The sequence below is a fragment of the Lampris incognitus genome, chromosome 3, assembly GCF_029633865.1.
Source record: "Lampris incognitus isolate fLamInc1 chromosome 3, fLamInc1.hap2, whole genome shotgun sequence".
Classification (NCBI taxonomy): domain Eukaryota; kingdom Metazoa; phylum Chordata; class Actinopteri; order Lampriformes; family Lampridae; genus Lampris; species Lampris incognitus.
In genome coordinates this window covers 117,719,428-117,737,451 of record NC_079213.1, presented here as the reverse complement: position 1 = coordinate 117,737,451, position 18,024 = coordinate 117,719,428, and the positions used below count along the sequence as shown (strand labels likewise).

General features: G+C 46.7%; 1 protein-coding gene across 1 annotated transcript in view; it reads right to left on the bottom strand.

Annotated features, from left to right (window-relative positions):
- The window catches only part of cdc14ab (cell division cycle 14Ab), a 207,255-nt gene that overhangs the window by 171,084 nt on the left and 18,147 nt on the right, over positions 1-18,024 (bottom strand). The window contains exon 6 of the mRNA XM_056276949.1: positions 11,581-11,660. Coding sequence (XP_056132924.1) covers positions 11,581-11,660 — 80 coding nt within the window. The remainder of the gene's footprint in view (positions 1-11,580; positions 11,661-18,024) is intronic.

Sequence of the window (18,024 nt, the reverse complement as noted above, 5' to 3'; positions counted from 1 at the left end):
AGCGTCCTCTCTTATAGCTGGCTGCAGATTGGCTTCAGGTGCGCTGATCACTGATGAGCCTCTGGTGCGTGGCTGTGCTCTCAATGAGCGTGTGATTGAACGCTGCCGGTAGACTCAGGCGGAGACGCGCCTTGCGTCTGGACCACAACAGCACCCCCCCTCCTACGGGAGCCACTGGGCGACCGTCCAGGCGCGTCAGGGTGTTCCAGGTAGAAGTCCGACAGGAGGGCGGGGTCGGCAATGTAAGACCGGGGCGGCACAAGCAGATCTCCACATGCGGCGGCATCGGCGGAGATGATCCCTGGCTGACGGGACCGTCACCTCAGTCTCTTGCTGGGGAAACAAGGGGGGCTGGTAGCCCAGTGAACATTCGAAAGGAGACATTCCAGTGGCAGAGCTAGTCATGGTGTTGTGAGCATACTCAACCCAGGCCAGGTGCTTGCTCCAGGTCGAGGGGCTGCTGGTGGTCACACATCTCAGGGCAGACTCCAGGCTCTGGTTGGTGCGCTCCGCCTGTCCGTTAGTCTGAGGGTGGTAACCAGAAGACAGACTGACTGTGGCCCCAATCCCCCTACAGAAGGCCTGCCACACCTGGGAAGAGAACTGGGGACCACGGTCAGAAACAATGTCCGGGGGAATGCCATGGAGACGGACCACGTGGACAACCAGGAGTTTGGCCATCTCGGCGGAGGACGGGAGCTTGGGGAGCGCCATGAAATGGGCCTGCTTGGAAAAACGGTCGACAATGGTGAGTATGACTGTGTTACCCTGAGACACTGGGAGTCCAGTCACGAAGTCCAGGGAGATGTGTGACCAGGGAGACTGGGGACTGGGAGGGGACGCAGGAGACCAGCAGGGGGGCGATGGGAGGTCTTACTCCGAGCGCAGGTGATACACACTGCCACAAACTCCCGAACGTCAGCCTCCATGGTAGGCTACCAGAAGCGCCACCAGAGGAAGGACAGTGTCCTGGAGGTGCCACGGTGGCAGGTGAAGCGGCTGGAGTGGCCCCACTCGAGAATCCTGGAGTGGACTGGGGCAGGCACAAACAGACGGTTAGGGGGAACGTTACCAGGGCTGGGGTGAGTTCGCTTGGCGGTCCTGACCAGAGAGTCGATGGCCCAGGTGATGACGCCCACAACACAGGTCGGAGGCAAGATGGTGTCCAGGGCACCCTCCTGGGTGCCATCCTTCGTAGACGCCCCCAGATGGAGCTGAGAGAGCGCGTCTGCTCTGGAATTCTGTGAGCCTGGACGATAGGACAGCATGAAATTGAATCGGCTGAAGAATTGCACCCAGCGGGTCTGGCGGTCACTCACCCGTTTAGCTGACCGGATGTACACCAGATTCCGGTGGTCTGACCACAGCAGAAAGGGATGCTCCGCCCCCTCGAGCCAGTGTCTCTGTTCTGCCAGGGCGGCGTGGACGGCCAGCAGCTCCCGGTTGCCGACGTCATAGTTGCGCTCAGCTGGTGTGAGGCGCCGGGAGAAAAAGGCGCAGGGGTGCAGATGGTGATCCTCTGCTGAGCGTTGTGAGAGGACCGCCCCCAACCCAGAGTCAGAGGCGTCCACCTCCACCACGAACTGGCGGGTAGGGTCCGGGTGGGCAAGCACCGGGGCCTCGGAGAACCTCCTCTTGAGGTCTGTAAAGGCGGTCTGATCCTCCGGGGTCCAGTCAAACTGGCGGAGGGTGGAGGTGAGGGCTGAGAGGGGCGCGGCGATGCGGCTGTAGTCCTTGATGAACTTCCTGTAGAAGCCCGCAAAACCCAGGAAGCGTTGCAGCTCTGTCCGGTTCTGGGGTCTGGGCCACTCCGACACTGCCTCGACCTTCTTAGGGTCGGTTCGAATGCGCCCCGCCTCCACAATGTGGCTAAGGAACTCCAGTGAGGGGGTGTGAAAAGCGCACTTCTCCGCCTTGACAAACAGGCGGTTCTCCAGAAGGCGCTGCAGCACCAGGCGAACGTGTTGGATGTGTTAGTTGAGAGAGCGGGAAAAAACTAGAATGTCGTCCAAATAAACCACAACAAAAACATTGATCATGTCCCGAAGCACGTCATTAACAAGGGTCTGGAAAACTGCAGGGGCGTTTGTGAGGCCAAAAGGTATAACTAAATACTCGAAATGTCCCAGTGGGGTATTGAAAGCAGTCTTCCACTCGTCTCCTTCTCTGATGCGGACGAGATGGTAAGCACTGTGTAAATCAAGCTTGGTAAAAATGGTGGCAGCAGAGAAGGGTTTAAACGTGGAGCTCATGAGGGGTAATGGATAGCGATTTTTAACTGTGATGTCATTAAGTTGTCTGTAATCAATACAGGGGCGGAGCGTGCCATCCTTCTTACCAACAAAGAAGAATCCAGCCGCCATGGGGGAGTCGGAGGGGCCAATGATCCCGGAGGCGAGTGAGTCGGTGATGTACTCCTGCATGGCCTTCTTCTCAGGAAGAGTGATGTTATACAGCCTCCCGGGTGGAGTGCGGGCACCAGGGAGGAGCTCAATAGCGCAGTCCTAGGGGCGGTGTGGAGGGCGAGAGAGCGCCTCGGTCTTGCTGAAGGCAGCCGCAAGGTCATGATAAACCTCGGGCATGTTGGAGAGGTCTGGAGGAGGAGGCTCAGCCTTAGGAGCCCCAGGAGTTTAGGAGGCGGAGCGGAGACAGTTTGCGTGGCACGCAACACTCCACCCGATGATCCGAGCGGAGGACTAGGCGGTGTTGGGGTCATGCCTCTGCAACCAAGGCCTCCCGAGAACCAGTGGTGAGGAGGGAGCAGTGAACACAAGGAGGCGGATTGTCTCAACATGGTTGCCTGAGACAGTTAGCTTGAGAGGCTCAGTGGTGTGGGTGATGAGACAGAGAGCGCGTCAATCCAGCGAGCGGGTCTCAATAGGCGTCTCCAGCGGGGTGAGACTGATGCCAGCCTGCCGAGCTAGGGCCCAGTCAATGAAACTCCCGTTGGCTCCAGAGTCGATAAAGTCGCCGATAGGCAGAGACTGCTGACCCCAGGCGAGAGACGCAGGGAATAAAGGAGATGGGGAAGGCTTGTTCTGGGGCAGAGTCATGCAGCTTACTAGTAGCCCATCCCCTAGTAAGCTCGGCCTTTTGGGCATGTGGTACAGTCCCGAAAGAAGTGTCCGGCCTGCCCACAGTACAAACAGCCGGACTCACATGCGCTGTTCGCGCTCAGCCCCGGTGAGGCATGACCGAGCCACCTCCATGGGCTCCACCCCAGGCTCAGGTGGTCGTGGCGAGGGAGTGGGCGGAGCTGCTGGTGCTGGCTGGGGACCCCGGGGGGGGGCGAGGTGACTGGGGGGTACCCTGGGGAGAGGTGAGGGACTGGCGCTGAGCTCGAGCGCGTTCGTCTCGCCTTGCCTGGAGGCGTTGGTCCATCTTCAGAGCCAGGCCGATTAACTCATTGCAGGTCGCCAGCCAGTCTCTAAAAAGTCCATCCTTGACCTGCTCACTTAAGCCCCGCCTGTATGCACTCAGTAGGGCCTCGTCATTCCAACGGCATTCTGCGGCCAGGACTCGGAAATCGACGGTGTATTCGGCCACCGAACAACAGCCCTGTTTGATGGTGTGGAGATGCGCGGTGGCGTCACAGCCACCAATGGGGTGATCGAACACACTCTTGAAATCCCTGAAAAAGGCTGCATAATCAGAAGATAGGGCGGGTTTCTGGTCTAGGGCAGCCGTGGCCCATCTGAGAGCCTTACCCGTAAGCAGGGACATGATAAAGGTGACCTTAGCGCTGTCTGAGGTGTAACGGCTGGGCTGGTGGCAGAATACCAGCTCGCACTGGACTAAGAAACGACGGCAGAGCTCGAACTCACCCTCATAGGACTTCGGGGGGGTTAGCTTGGGTTCTCTAATGAGCAGGCCTGAGAACCGGAGCTGGGGCTAGAACTGGTCCTGGGGCAGGTCGGTCCACTTGAGGCGCGGGTTGCGGTGGGCTTACCGTCACGTCCAGGCAATCCAGCCGAGCGAGGACCTGAGCGAAGGCGGCGGTGAGACTGTTCTCCAGCGCCGTCATCTGTGTGCCTTGTTAATGGACTGCTGCGTTGAGTCTTACGATGAGTGGAGAATCGCCAGTTCCGCTGGGAGTTGCCGCCGGAGTTGCTGCTGGAGTTCCTGCTGGACCCGGTTCCATCGTGGCCAGATTGTACTGTTTTACGTCGGAAAGGAACCAGTGCAGGGGTCCAGCAGGGTCAAGCCCGTAGGCACGTTTATTTATATTCAGGGCAGGGAAATGCGGGATGTGTATGGTGCAACTAGAGTCCTGGATGTGGGGTGTGTAAAAGACTATGTGTCTGTGTGCAGGGCGAGTGTGGTGCGTGTCTGCAGGAATGTAAATGACTGGAGGGTGTTTGTGCGTGTGCGTGCTGGTGAAGCGCAAGTCCAGGAGTAGGGGTCCTGCAGAAGGCAGCGTGGGAGCGCAAGGGAGGGGTCCCAGGAACACAAAGGGCGCGAGGAAGACGGAGCCCGAGAAGCACTGGGGGTTCGTACTAGATGGCACAATCTGGCACCGACTGCACATCAGCGTCCTCTCTTATAGCTGGCTGCATATTGGCTTCAGGTGCGCTGATCTCCGATGAGCCTCTGGTGCGTGGCTGCGCTCTCAACGAGCGCGTTATTGAACCCTGCCGGTAGACTCAGGCGGAGACGCGCCTTGCATCTGGACCACAACACTGTTGTTACTTTTAATTAGTTGGTGTTTATGGCACTTTTATTTATTTTACTAACTGTTTTAAACTCGTTTGTACTTTTCAAAAAATTTTCCTGTACTTTTATTTATTCATTTTTTGTGAGGGGGGGATATTTTATTGATTTCATTGTTTTATTGTGTGAAGCACTTTGTGTTACATTTGTTTGTATGAAAAGTGCTATACAAATAAAATGTGAATCTGAATCTTTTGACAGTGAGGAGCAGCACTAAGAGTTCTGCAGCTGCCATGTCCACACACGCTGCTAACTCGGTAACAGAAGTTCTTGTCTTTGGATGAATGTCACATGTATTTATGCAGCACCTTAAATCATCTGGTACCTACATGCATGGGAGAGAGGATATGAGGAGGAAGAGAGAACATGTGTGGGAGAGAGGATATGAGGAGGAAGAGAGAACATGTGTGGGAGAGAGGAGTTCAGTGTCCAGAGCTCATTAGAAAGAATGCTGTAGAGAAAAGAGCTGGTAAGAGTTCATTCTGGTGCCTACATGTGTGGGAGAGAGGATATGAGGAGGAAGAGAGAACATGTGTGGGAGACAGGAGCTAAGCGTCTAGAGCTCATTAGAAAGAATGCTGTGGAGATCAGAGCTGCTAAGAGTTCATTCACAGATCTAGCTGTAGAATTTTAGAATCCTTAAGCCATTTAGAGATGACAGAAAACTAACTCTACTTACTCCCATGAAAAGCAGATGACATTTGGAGCCTATTGTTGAGAGCTTCACCCAACCTGAGTTTAATTCTTAAGAGTTTGTGTGAGAAAGCAGTACTGACTGAATTTCTCAGAGAAGTGCTACAACTTGAGCGGGACATGACACATACCTCTGAACTGTGTGCTAGCTAAAGACTGAGCTCCTTCGCTCTATCTGGTGTAAATCAGAAGGGTTCTGGTGGATTCTAAAGGGTTTGTTTTGATCCAGAGGGCAGAGAGCTGTGGGTTGGGAAAGCTTGGCTTTAATCTCAAACATGTGAAAACTTTAGGATAATATGGGTCCATTCATCTCGTCAGTTAACTACAGAGGGTACAAAGCAAACCACAACCGGCATTTGGAGGAAGTATTGTACTGCATAGTTAAGAGATTTAAATATCTCTAATAAGACAACAACCTGCAGGTGAGTGCCGGACTGTGAGCTCTTCTATTCTCTGCAGACAGGAGTTACACAAGGTTTGACCTCCTCAATCAGGTGAGAACCCAAGTGTCTCTCTGCTACTTCATGTAGGGCTCGTCTGTCTACTGCAGCTGCAGTGCAACCATTTTTATAAGCAATGGGCGCTTTAAATTTAATGTTCACAATGCCAGTAGACTGAGAAATCATCTTAATCTAAGGAATTGTATGAATGCTGTCAAAGCATGTGGTGTGCTTTTCTTTTTACCAAAGTACTTCCTGAAGCCTATGATAAACTCCTTTGCTCAGCTCACCTGCCCTTTGCCCCTAAGGGGCATACCATGGTTACATGGTAAATAAAACAACAATCCTGTGATTCTAACAAGCCCAATTTAATAATGGAGATCTTTTAAAAAATGAGAGGAGAGAAGGAGAAGACAGCAGTGCTAAAGCACACTTTGAAGGAAGACGAAAGTACCACAGAAAGTTGAATCAGTTCATGTGGACACAAGATTTATTGACAGATACGTTTCATCATCATCTAAGTGACCTCTTCAGTCTCACCTGACTGCAGGTACCCCCACCCTTATCAACAATACAGTGGCATAACGACCCAAACCAATGACCAGTTTCATATGCAAATATGGGCGTGACCATTAACTAGAGTTACAATGGCCATGTATACTACTCACAGAGGATTGGGGAACGTTTGCAATCACAGCATTTTAAGATGGCGACAGACATACTCTTACACCCTCTCCCCTTGGTTCAGGGATGGTCGTTCCCTCTTCACATAGATGACCTCTTTGACTCCCCGTTCAAACCAGCATTCCTCCCTATCAAGGATGTGTGCATCCTCATCCTTGAAAGAGTGGCCACTGGCCTGTAGATGGTGTAGACTGTGGAGTCCTGAACTGACATGCTAGCTCTCCTGTGTTGTGCCATCCTCTTGGCCAGCATCTGTTTAGATTCTCCAATTTACAAGTCACGACAATCCTCCTGGCACTTAACAGTGTACACTATATTGCTTTGTTTGTGCCAGGGAACCTGGTCCTTGGGGTGGACCAACTTCTGGTGCAGCGTGCTTTGGGGTTTGAAAGCAACTGAGACACGGTGTTTGGAAAATACACATCTCAACTGTTCCGACACTCCCGCCACATACAGAATCACCACTGGTTTACACTTAGACAGCTGTTGTCCTTCTCTCTTCGATCAGCTGGTGCACTGTTTGGGCATGTTCCTGGCTTTGACAAACTCCCAGTTAGGATAACCACACTTAAACAGGGCTCAGATCAGACGAGACAACCCACTGAATTTAAGCATATTACTAAGCAGAGGTCCATGAATACTGGGATGGCATCCAGCGCTTTACCTGTGCCCCCGTCCATAGGGTTAGTGGTTGTGTCAGGAAGGGCATCCGACGTAAAATATTGCCAGATCATTATGCGGATTGACAAGACCGCCATCGGTGTTGTGCCCTCACAGGGTACCGATGGAAACTGTCGATTCCGCCGTGGCGACCCCTGGGAAACAGGGAACAAGCCGAAAGGAGAAGAAGAAACAGGGCCTGTTTAATGTGGGATTTTTCCCCTTTCTCAGCCGCTGTGTCAGTGGGGACGTTGTCAGCTCGGTGGTACAGTGTCCTGATGACTTCTAGTTTGTGCTCCAGTGGATGATGAGAGTCAAACCTTAAGTACTGATCAGTATGTGTTGGTTTACGGTAAACATCAACAATCAAATGTCCCCCATCACCAACTGCAATGTCACAGTGTAAGAAGACTAACCTGTCATTTTTCACATCCTCCCTGGTGAACTTGATGTGGTGTCAATGGAGTTAATGTGGTCGGTGAAATGTGCTACATCCTGAGACTTAATTTTAACCCAGGTGTCGATGTTGAAGGACTTGACCCTTTCTGATCACTGCTGTGTCTTCTTTGACTTAGTGATCATACCGGATGTTCGAACTAGCTCTGTATCTGTTAAGAAGAGGTATATAAATGACAGTACTAGTGCTAAGTTTATGGAGACAATAACTATGTCACAAACCATGAATTCAGTCAGTTGATGTACTCCTGGATAATTTTAACATGAAAATTCTGAATGTCATGGATGTTGTTGCACTGGTAAAAGTCAAGAAACTCTGAGCAAAAAGAAGGCCCCTTGGAGAAATACCATGATGGTAAAAGCCCTGAAAAGAGAATGCAAGAAAGCCAAACGCAAATGGAGGGAAACTAAACTTCAAATCCACTACCACTTGTATAAACAAAGCCTTTCTAATTTCAACTATGAGTTATGCAAGGCTAGACAGCTACATTTTTCTAACTTGATTAACGGGAACATTAATAATACCTGCACTCTATTTGCCATGGTTGACAAGCTTACAAACCCCCCCCCAAAACAGATAGTCCCAGAACTCCTCTCCACAGAGAAATGTAATGAATTTGCTTGCTTTATTGGTGAAAACATTAAAACTATTAGACAGACCATCAACGCCACACAGTCAAGCAATAAAACTATGCAGTCTCTATGACCACCTAGAAATAATCTGGTCATTATGTCACAATATAATATCACTGATCAAGAAACTCTAGCGGAAACAATTCGGCATCTTAAATCATCAACATGTTGTCTCGACACACTGCCATCTGATTTTTTTTAACACTATCTTTAACTCTGTAAAAACGGAGTTACATCAAATAGTTAATAGCTCACTGCTATCAGGCACTTTCCCAAAGTCACTAAAAATAGCTGCCATCAAGCCACTCCTAAAAAAGAGAACTCTGGATACCTCTGTGTTAAATAACTATAGACCAGTTTCAAATCTTCCTTTCATAGCTAACATCATCGAGAAAGTTGTTTCTAATCAACTCAGCAATTTTTTCTAACTCAAATGGTCATTTTGACAACTATCAATCAGGTTTCCGACCTAACCACATCACTGAAACAGCTCTTATAAAAGTGTTAAATGACATATGGCTGAATACTGACTCAGGTAAAATATCTGTTCTGGTTTTACTTGATCCCAGTGTGGCATTTGACACTGTAAATCACAGAATACTGGTGGACAGGCTGGAACATTGGGTAGGACTTTCCAGATCAGTCCTTAATTGGTTCAGGTGTTATTTAGAAGACTGAAGTTGCTTCGTCACCATTGGCAGTTATGAATCTGATAGAGTGGCTATGACATGCGGAACCCCTCAGGGATCAGTTCTCGGACCTCTCCTGTTTAATCTATACATGCTGCCTTTAGGCCAAATTCTTCAGAGGAACAACATGGATTACCATAGTTATGCAGATGATAATCAGATATATCCGGCTCTCTCACCTGATGATCTCAGCCCAATAGACTCACTGTGTCACTGTTTGGAGCAGATAAATAACTGGTTGAGCCAAAACTTTCTTCAATTAATTAAGGAAAAAACGGAGATTATTGTTTGACAACAAAGAGAACTATTATAAATGAACAACTCAATTCTCGAGCTCTAAAAACCAAAGACCAAGTCCAAAATCTTGACGTTTTAATAGACTCAGATCTCACGTTTACCAGCCATATCAAAGCAATCACTAAAACAGACGTCTATCACCTTACAAACATACCCAGAATCAAGGGTCTGGTATCTCAAAATGACCAAGAGAAGCTCATCCATGCTTTTATTTCCAGTAGAATTGATTACTGTAATGGTCTCTTAACTGGTCTTCCCAAAAAGGCTATTAGCAGCATTCTGAGTAAGCTGCAGCTTACTCAGAATGCCGCTTCTATAGTTTTAACCAGGACCAAGAGAACAGAGCACATTACTGCAGTCCTGAAGTCTTTACACTGGCTTCCAGTTAGTTACAGAATAGATCTTAAAGTGCTTCTACTTGTCTACAAATCACTGAATGGTGTAGGCCCAGAATACATCACTGACATGCTCGAAGAGTATAAACTGGGTAGGGCTCTAAGATCCATGGAGTCACGTCAGTTAGTTCAGCCCAGAGTCCAAACCAAACATGGTGAAGCAGCATTTAGCTGTTATGCTGCATGCAACTGGAACAAACTACCAGAAGATCTTAGATGTGCCCCAAACACAGCAATTTTTAAATCTAGATTAAAAACATTTATTTTTTCTTGTGCATTAAAACTTGCACCTCGTTCCAACTGCACTTTAATTCTGGAAGTAGATCTCTAGTCACTCCTGGTCGGGAAGCGACTATGTTTTTATTCTATTTTTTTGTACTTTGTATTTTCTTTTTATAGTACATGTCTTTTAACGATATTACTCTTTTTAATTACTAATTCAAAGTACATTTTATGTACTTTGTACTCTTTTAATTATATTTCATATGGTTGTTCCTTTTCTGTTTTTATTTGTGTAAAGCACATTGAGTTGCCCTGTGTATGAAATGTGCTTTAAAAATAAACTTGCTTGCTTGCTTGTAACTCTAGTTAATGGTCACACCCATATTTGCATATGAAACTGGCCATTGGTTCAGGTTGTTATTTCACTGTATTGTTTATAAGGGTGGGGATACCTGCAGTCAGTTGAGACTGAAGAGGTCACTTATAGATGATGATGAAACGTTTCTAACAATAACAATAATAATAATAATAATAATAATAATAATAATAATAGCCATTACATTTATACAGCACTTTTCTAGACACCCAAAGCGCTTCACAGTGAAGGGGGTAACTCACTTCAACCACCACCAATGTGTAGCACCACCCGGGTGATGCACGACAGTAATTTTGCACCAAAACGCTCAGTCTGTCTAAGTATCTTTCAATTAATGTTGTGTCCAGATGAACTGATTCAACTTTCTGTGATTTTCTTACCTGGATTATTGAGCAAACAGAAAGACAGAGAGAAAAGTAGTGTGAGGAGACAGTAACACCTCTCGACGTAAAGAAAAAATACACACATCATTCTGTCTGGTGGTCTCAGTCCTTCTATTTGAGGTAGGAAGGACAATTTGTTATACCTGCCAGCAGTGTGGGCCATGTATCTCAGTTACATTCTGAGATGTCAGAACAGTCTTTGTTTCTTCTAGCTGGCTTAAAATAGGAAAAAAGATCGCAGTTTGGTACGTAGGACAGTCTGATCTTGGTTACGTAGCATCTGGGGTGTGCTGTATTTTTCCATTTTGTTTCATTGGACCTCAAAGATTCTCCAAACCTTTTATTATATCCTTCTCCAGCTTTTTGCCTCCAAATAAAGTACCTCCGAGTCCTACAGGCAGTAATTATCTTAACGGAAAGACTGATTCCCATCTGCCGTGTCAGATGCCAGACCTCACAACGTTTGTGTTATTTATTTTGTGATCACGCACCTGAACTGAATACACTTCACCCATTTGAGTTATGATAAGAGTGAATACCTGACAAATGAGTAATTTTTAAGTCTGAATTTTATTTTGAATTCTAAAGATATCTTAATGTCATTCATTTTAACATGATAGAAAATTACTTCCATTGGAAAAAAATCCCATTTGAACGTTGCAATTTATTCAGTTACAGCAAAAAATAAATAACAATGGGGTTGACTATGTCCTGAAATCTATGTATGTCCAGAAATTTAAAGATCCATTTTCAACTCATCATGACCAAAATCTTGCCATTCTTAGGAAGGAATTTCAGCTAATGGTTGAACCCTAACAACAAACCCAGAAAAACCATTTTGTCCTTTTGAAGTTGCTGAAAGTTTTCCTGAGTTATATCTGACATGAGACCTTGAAACATTGTAAATCCAAGCAGAACAAAGCACGCCGAAACCAGACTGACCTGAAGGGCAGATAGGAGGCATTGGTGCCCGAGACCAGAGCTCTGTAGGCCTCCTCTGGAGTTTTCTTTAAATACATCACCTGAGAGAGAGACAGACAGATGATCAGACAGACAGACACCTTCAACACCTTCTCCAGGTATCCCAGGCAGATAAATATGGTTCATTTATCTTACCTTAAAGACCTCTAAACCAAAGGCAGATTGTTTTGCATACATTTAGATGTACAATGAAGCTAGGCAGTGATTATTTCCATGTCTACATCTAATTTAAGCCTGACATTTAGTGAATCTGTGCATTACTGAACCTGCCCTTCATGAATGCTGGGTTTACTTACACTTGGTCTTACGTGGGTTAGAGGGCTCCACCAGTCTGTATGACCCATTTGTTCTTAACTTTAGTTTGTTCATTAAATCCATTGAAGAACACCTTACCCACTCGAAACACCTAAACTTGTCATTAACTGGCAGGATAGCAGCAGTAAAAATGAATATACTACAAAAAATAAACTACATTTTCTCAATGACCCCAGTTCAACCAATAGTAAATGCTTCAATACTCTGGACTAATTAATAGTTTCTACTGAAAATGCAAAAAAAACAAGAATTAAACTGACAACACAACAGAAAACCAAAGATTGGCGGTCTAGCCGCCCAAAACCTCAGACACTACTATCTGGCTAACAATCTTCAATTTATTACCAAATGGTTGCACCCACAGCAACAATTACATACTTGGCAGGAAATAGAACAAACTGAATGTCAAGAATTATCAATATCTGATCCCCAATTTCTCGCCGAATCAATAAAAAGACATAATTGCTTTAAAAATCCATTTATCACGACTGACAGAAGGTTGAATCAGTTCATCTGGACACCATGTTTATTGAGAGAAAGGTTTCATCATCTAAGTGACCTCTTCAGTCTCAACTGACTGCAGGTATCCCCACCCTTATAAACAATACAGTGGCATAACAACTGAAACCAACAATCGGATTCATATGCAAACTGCCATGACTTTTCAATGGCCATGTATACTATTCACAGAGGATTGGAGAATGTTTGCAATCAAAGCATTGTAAGATGGTGACAGATGTACTCTTAGACACATCCTCTTCACATAGATGGCATCTGTGACTCCCCGTTCAAACCAGCGTTCCTCCCTGTCAAGGATGTGCACGTCCTCATCCTTGAAAGAGTGGCCACTGGCCTGTAGATGGTGTAGACTGTGGAGTCCTGGCCTGTAGACTGGAGTCCTGGTCTGACGTGATAGCTCTCCTGTGTTGTGCCATCCTCTTGGCCAGCATCTGTTTCATTTCCCCAATGTACAAGTCACGACAATCATCCTGGCACTTAACAGTGGACACTATATTGCTCTGTTTGTGCCGGGGGACCCGATCCTTGGGGTGGACCAACTTCTGGTGCAGTTTCGTTTTGGGGTTTGAAAGCAACTGAGACATTGTGTTTGGAAAATACACGTCTCAACTGTTCTGACATTCCCGCCACATACAGAATCACCACAGGTTTACACTTAGACAGCTGTTGTCCTTCTCCTCTGTTCGATTGGCTGGTGCACTGTTTGAGGTCTTCCTGGCTTTGACAAACACCCAGTTAGGATAACCACACTTAACCAGGGCCTGTTTAATGTGGGATTTCTCCCCTTCCCTAGCCGCTGTGTCGGTGGGGACATTGTCAGCTCGGTGGTACAGTGTACTGATGACTCCTAGTTTGTGCTCCAGTGCATGATGACAGTCAAATCTTAAGTACTGATCAGTGTGTGTTGGTTTACGGTAAACATCAACAATCAAATGTCCCCCATCAACAATTGAAATTTCAGTGTAAGAAGGCTGACCTATCATTTTCCATATCCTCCCTGTTGAACTTGATGTGGTGTCCACAGAGTTAAAGTGGTCGGTGAAACGTAGTACATCCTGAGATTTAATTTTAACCCAAGTGTCGTCCACAAATCTGAACCAATGGCTAGGTGGTGTCCCTTGATAGGGCATCAGAGCCTCTTTTCCACTTCCTCCATATACAAGTTGGCCACTACAGGTGAGACTGGGGATCCCATAGCACACCCATGCCTCTGCCTATAGTACTGTCCCTTGTATGTGAAGTACGTGGACTAAAGACAGTTTCAGGAGCACACACACTTGGTCAATGTTAAGGGTGGTCCTATTGTTAAGGGTGGGGTTGTTTTGTACGTTGTACAAACGTTGTGTCCAGATGAACCTGTGATTTTCTTACCTGGATTATTGAGCATACATTAAGACGTTTTGACTCATTTTGGCAAGGATTGCCTTAAACTTGTACGTGAGTATGAGCAAATGGCACGAAAGATGGTAGACTTCAGGAACCACCTGAGATTCAGCCTCAGGTGCAGACAGAGCAGGATTACACCTAAGAACTTGCAAATGAAATCTTCCATCAAGGGCCACCACGCTAGCAAAAGCCTCCAGAAGACACAGAGCCAGCTGTTGTATGAATGGGTGAGACAAACTAATTTTACATCAGCGCTTTGACAGCCAAATGAACAGATTCAACAGAGACTCACGTCGCATCTAGATGAGACCATTTTCCAACATGTGACTGAGTTCACGGAGAAGGCTCGTCTGGCAACATCAACATGGAATGTCGAAAACCAGGCAGCAAAAGAAGTTTGACCTACTTGCTGCATGCCAGAGACATCAGCAGACAATGGACGGCGCCCTCAACAGCAGAGATAGAGACAGATGTCAGACACATGCTGATGATGTGGACAAGTGGATGAGAAATCTGTCTGACAGACAACTCACCCAGGTGGAGAAACACTAAAGTTTCCGCCTGCCTCAGCAATGCGAAGCCACCGCTGTCCAACATCAGCAGAGATGAGAGGGATGTTCTCACAACTCTCAGTAAGGACAATAACATCATCATCCTCCACCAGACAAAGGCAGATGCACTGTTGTATGAAACCAGACAGACTATCATGAGAAAATTATGACGTTACTCAGAGATATGAAGACTTATGATCCCCTGAAATGAGATCCAGGCCGTGGTTACAAGAAAAAGGTGATATATTGTCTGATGCTGTTAGAACAGGACAATGCTATTGACAGAATTTTTTACCACAGATTATACCCTGGGGAAGCTACGCCTAGTCTGTATGGGTTACCTAAAATGCATAAACAAGATGTACAATTACAGCCTATTGTTAGTATGATTAACTCAGTGACCTGTAACATCTCTAAGTTTCTGGCATTTATTCTTAACCCGTTGGTAGGCAGTAATGAACACCGCATTCACAATATTATGGATGTTGTGGATAAGGTGAGGGAAATCATCATGGAGAGAGATGAAACAATGGTAATTTACATATGAAATCGATCGTTGGTTTCGGTCATTATGCAGCTGTATTGTTTATAAGATTGGGGATACCTGCAGCCAGGTGAGACTGACGATGTTATTTAGATGAGTGATGCAACATTTCTCTCCCAAAACGTGGTGTCCAGATGAACTGAATAAACGTTTAGGATTTTTTTTTTTTTGTTGCAGTTTTTTCCCTCATTTGTTGAGTCAAGGGTCCAAGGATGTAGTAGGGTGTAGTATACTGTCATATACTGTGCTGATTGTAAAGCCCTGTGATTTTGGGCTATACAAATAAAATTGTCCTCACTGGGTTAATATGATGGTTGGGATGTAAGAAGTAGGTGTGTTATTCTTTCAACAGTGTAGTTACAATTTAGCCAATTAGTAGAGGAATGTTGACGTTAGTTGACGTTAGTCTGTGGGTTACACTACTAGTTAACAGTCAGTAAGTTAGTGGGCCAGTGTGGTGATATAAATAGAGCGTGAAATACAGCTCTCCTGAAGCAGTACAATGGACCTTTGTTACTGGTGTTCCAACACATAAAATATTCAGCAGGACCAAACACACTCCAGATTGAATTCTGCACAACAGAGATGTGTGTGCTTGGTTATGTTTCAGCTTTTTGCTCCACCGATGTATTGTTCCTCAGCTGAAGAACAGGTAACAGGTTAGCTCCACCCCCTACTGTGACTGATACAAGATAATGTTCCTCAACTGAAGAACAGGTAACAGGTTAGCTCCGCCCCCTATTGTGACTGGCACAAGATAATGTTCCTCAGCTGAAGAACAGGCAACAGGTTAGCTCCGCCCCCTACTGTGACTGACACAAGATAATGTTCCTCAGCTGAAGAACAGGCAACAGGTTAGCTCCGCCCCCTACTGTGACTGGCACAAGATAATGTTCCTCAGCTGAAGAACAGGCAACAGGTTAGCTCCGCCCCCTACTGTGACTGACACAAGATAATGTTCCTCAGCTGAAGAATAGGCAACAGGTTAGCTCCGCCCCCTACTGTGACTGGCACAAGATAATGTTCCTCAGCTGAAGAACAGGTAACAGGTTAGCTCTGCCCCCTACTGTGACTGGCACAAGATAATGTTCCTCAGCTGAAGAACAGGTAACAGGTTAGTTCCACCCCCTACTGTGACTGGCACAAGATAATGTTCCTCAGCTGAAGAACAGGTAACAGGTTAGCTCCGCCCCCTACTGTGACTGACACAAGATAATGTTCCTCAGCTGAAGAACAGGTAACAGTTAGCTCCGCCCCCTACTGTGACTGACACAAGATAATGTTCCTCAGCTGAAGAACAGGTAACAGGTTAGCTCCGCCCCCTACTGTGACTGACACAAGATAATGTTCCTCAGCTGAAGAACAGGTAACAGGTTAGCTCCGCCCCCTACTGTGACTGACACAAGATAATGTTCCTCAGGCATTTGATTTCATTCATTCTCTACACTGACTACTGTGTGGAGATGAAACGGTATGAACATTTCATATCACCACTGACCGAAATCATCACGCTTATCAGTATTACTGCAGTATTGTTAAAATGTGTTGAAAATGTTCAAAATTATTTCACATCTTATATTGAAAACTGCCCTGTGATGGCCTGGCGGCCTGTCCAGGGTGTCTCCCTGCCTGCCACCCAATGACTGCTGGGATACACTCCAGCATCCCGCGACCCTGAGAGCAGGAGAACTGGTTGGGATAATTGATGGATGGATGAAATAAAATTAGCAGCACTATGCACTTTTTGTTGGCATAAACATTAAAATAATAACATAGCCAATACCTTATGTAAACATATGAAAAACATATCAAATGTGCATTAATAAGGGGCATCCAGGTGGTGTGGCGGTCTATTCTGTTGCCTACCAACACAGGATCGCCAGTTCGAATACCCGTGTTACCTCCGGCTTGGTCGGGCATCCCTACAGACACAATTGGTCGTGTCTGCGGGTGGGAAGCCGAATGTGGGTATGTGTCCTGGTCGCTGCACTAGCACCTCCTCTGGTCGGTCGGGGCGCCTGTTCGGATGGGAGGGGGAACTGGGAGGAATAGCGTGATACTCCCACGCACTACGTCCCCGTGGTGAAACTCCTCACTGTCAGGTGAAAAGAAGCGGCTGGTGACTCCACATGTATTGGTGGAGGCATGTGGTAGTCTGCAGCCCTCCCCGGATCAGCAGAGGGGGTGCAGCAGCGACCAGGACGGCTCAGAGAGTGGGGTAATTGGCCAAGTGCAATTGGGGACAAAAGGGGGGGGGGGGGTCAAAAAAAAGTACATTAACATTAAAGATGGCACCACGTGGCCATGCACTCATAAAAATCAAAACATGGGCACACTTCAGACTAAGTCCTGTTAGAAGGCTGATACATCTCTACCGGAGTGTGGCACCGCCTTCCACCATGTTTTCACTGACGCAAAGCAAAGCCACACTGCATGCTGCACCTGTGCACCTGCTTCCAGGTGGTGTGGCTAATGCACCTCTCAGAAACACTAAATAAGAAGCAGAAGCCCTGCGTCTGAGAGACTTGTTAAATGTGTTTTGTGCTGGGCAGTACTTACCGTGGGCTTTTCAAAGTGCAGTAATCAAACATGGCTGCATGATAATTACAATTTGAAATGGTAATACTAACCGTGGGGAATTTTACAGTGGTTTATTGTGAAACAATTTCATCTCCACTACTGTCCCATGTGATGGAAGGTGAAAAGAGACCAGAGCCAGTCTGCCAGTCATCACAGAGACCACACAGTCTCTGAGAAAACCCAATTACTACACATGGGCAATGAATGTACAATCTGTTGTTAACCTAACACACATGTGTTCAGACCTCAAGAAAAAAGCCAAGTACCCAGAAGAAACCCAGTTCAACACAGAACTCCTCAAAGACAACTGGATAAAACTCAGGACCTTCTGCTGTCAGGGAACAGTACTCCCCACCTAGCCCATGTATCGCTTCCCTGATAAGTTACGTCATGTAAGTCGCACAAGTCAACTGCCTCTTCCACCAGCCAACTCAATGGTTCGCTCTCCCAGAGAGCGACTTCATGGGGGAATTACTGCAATACATGCTGGTAAATGTTCCAACTAATTAA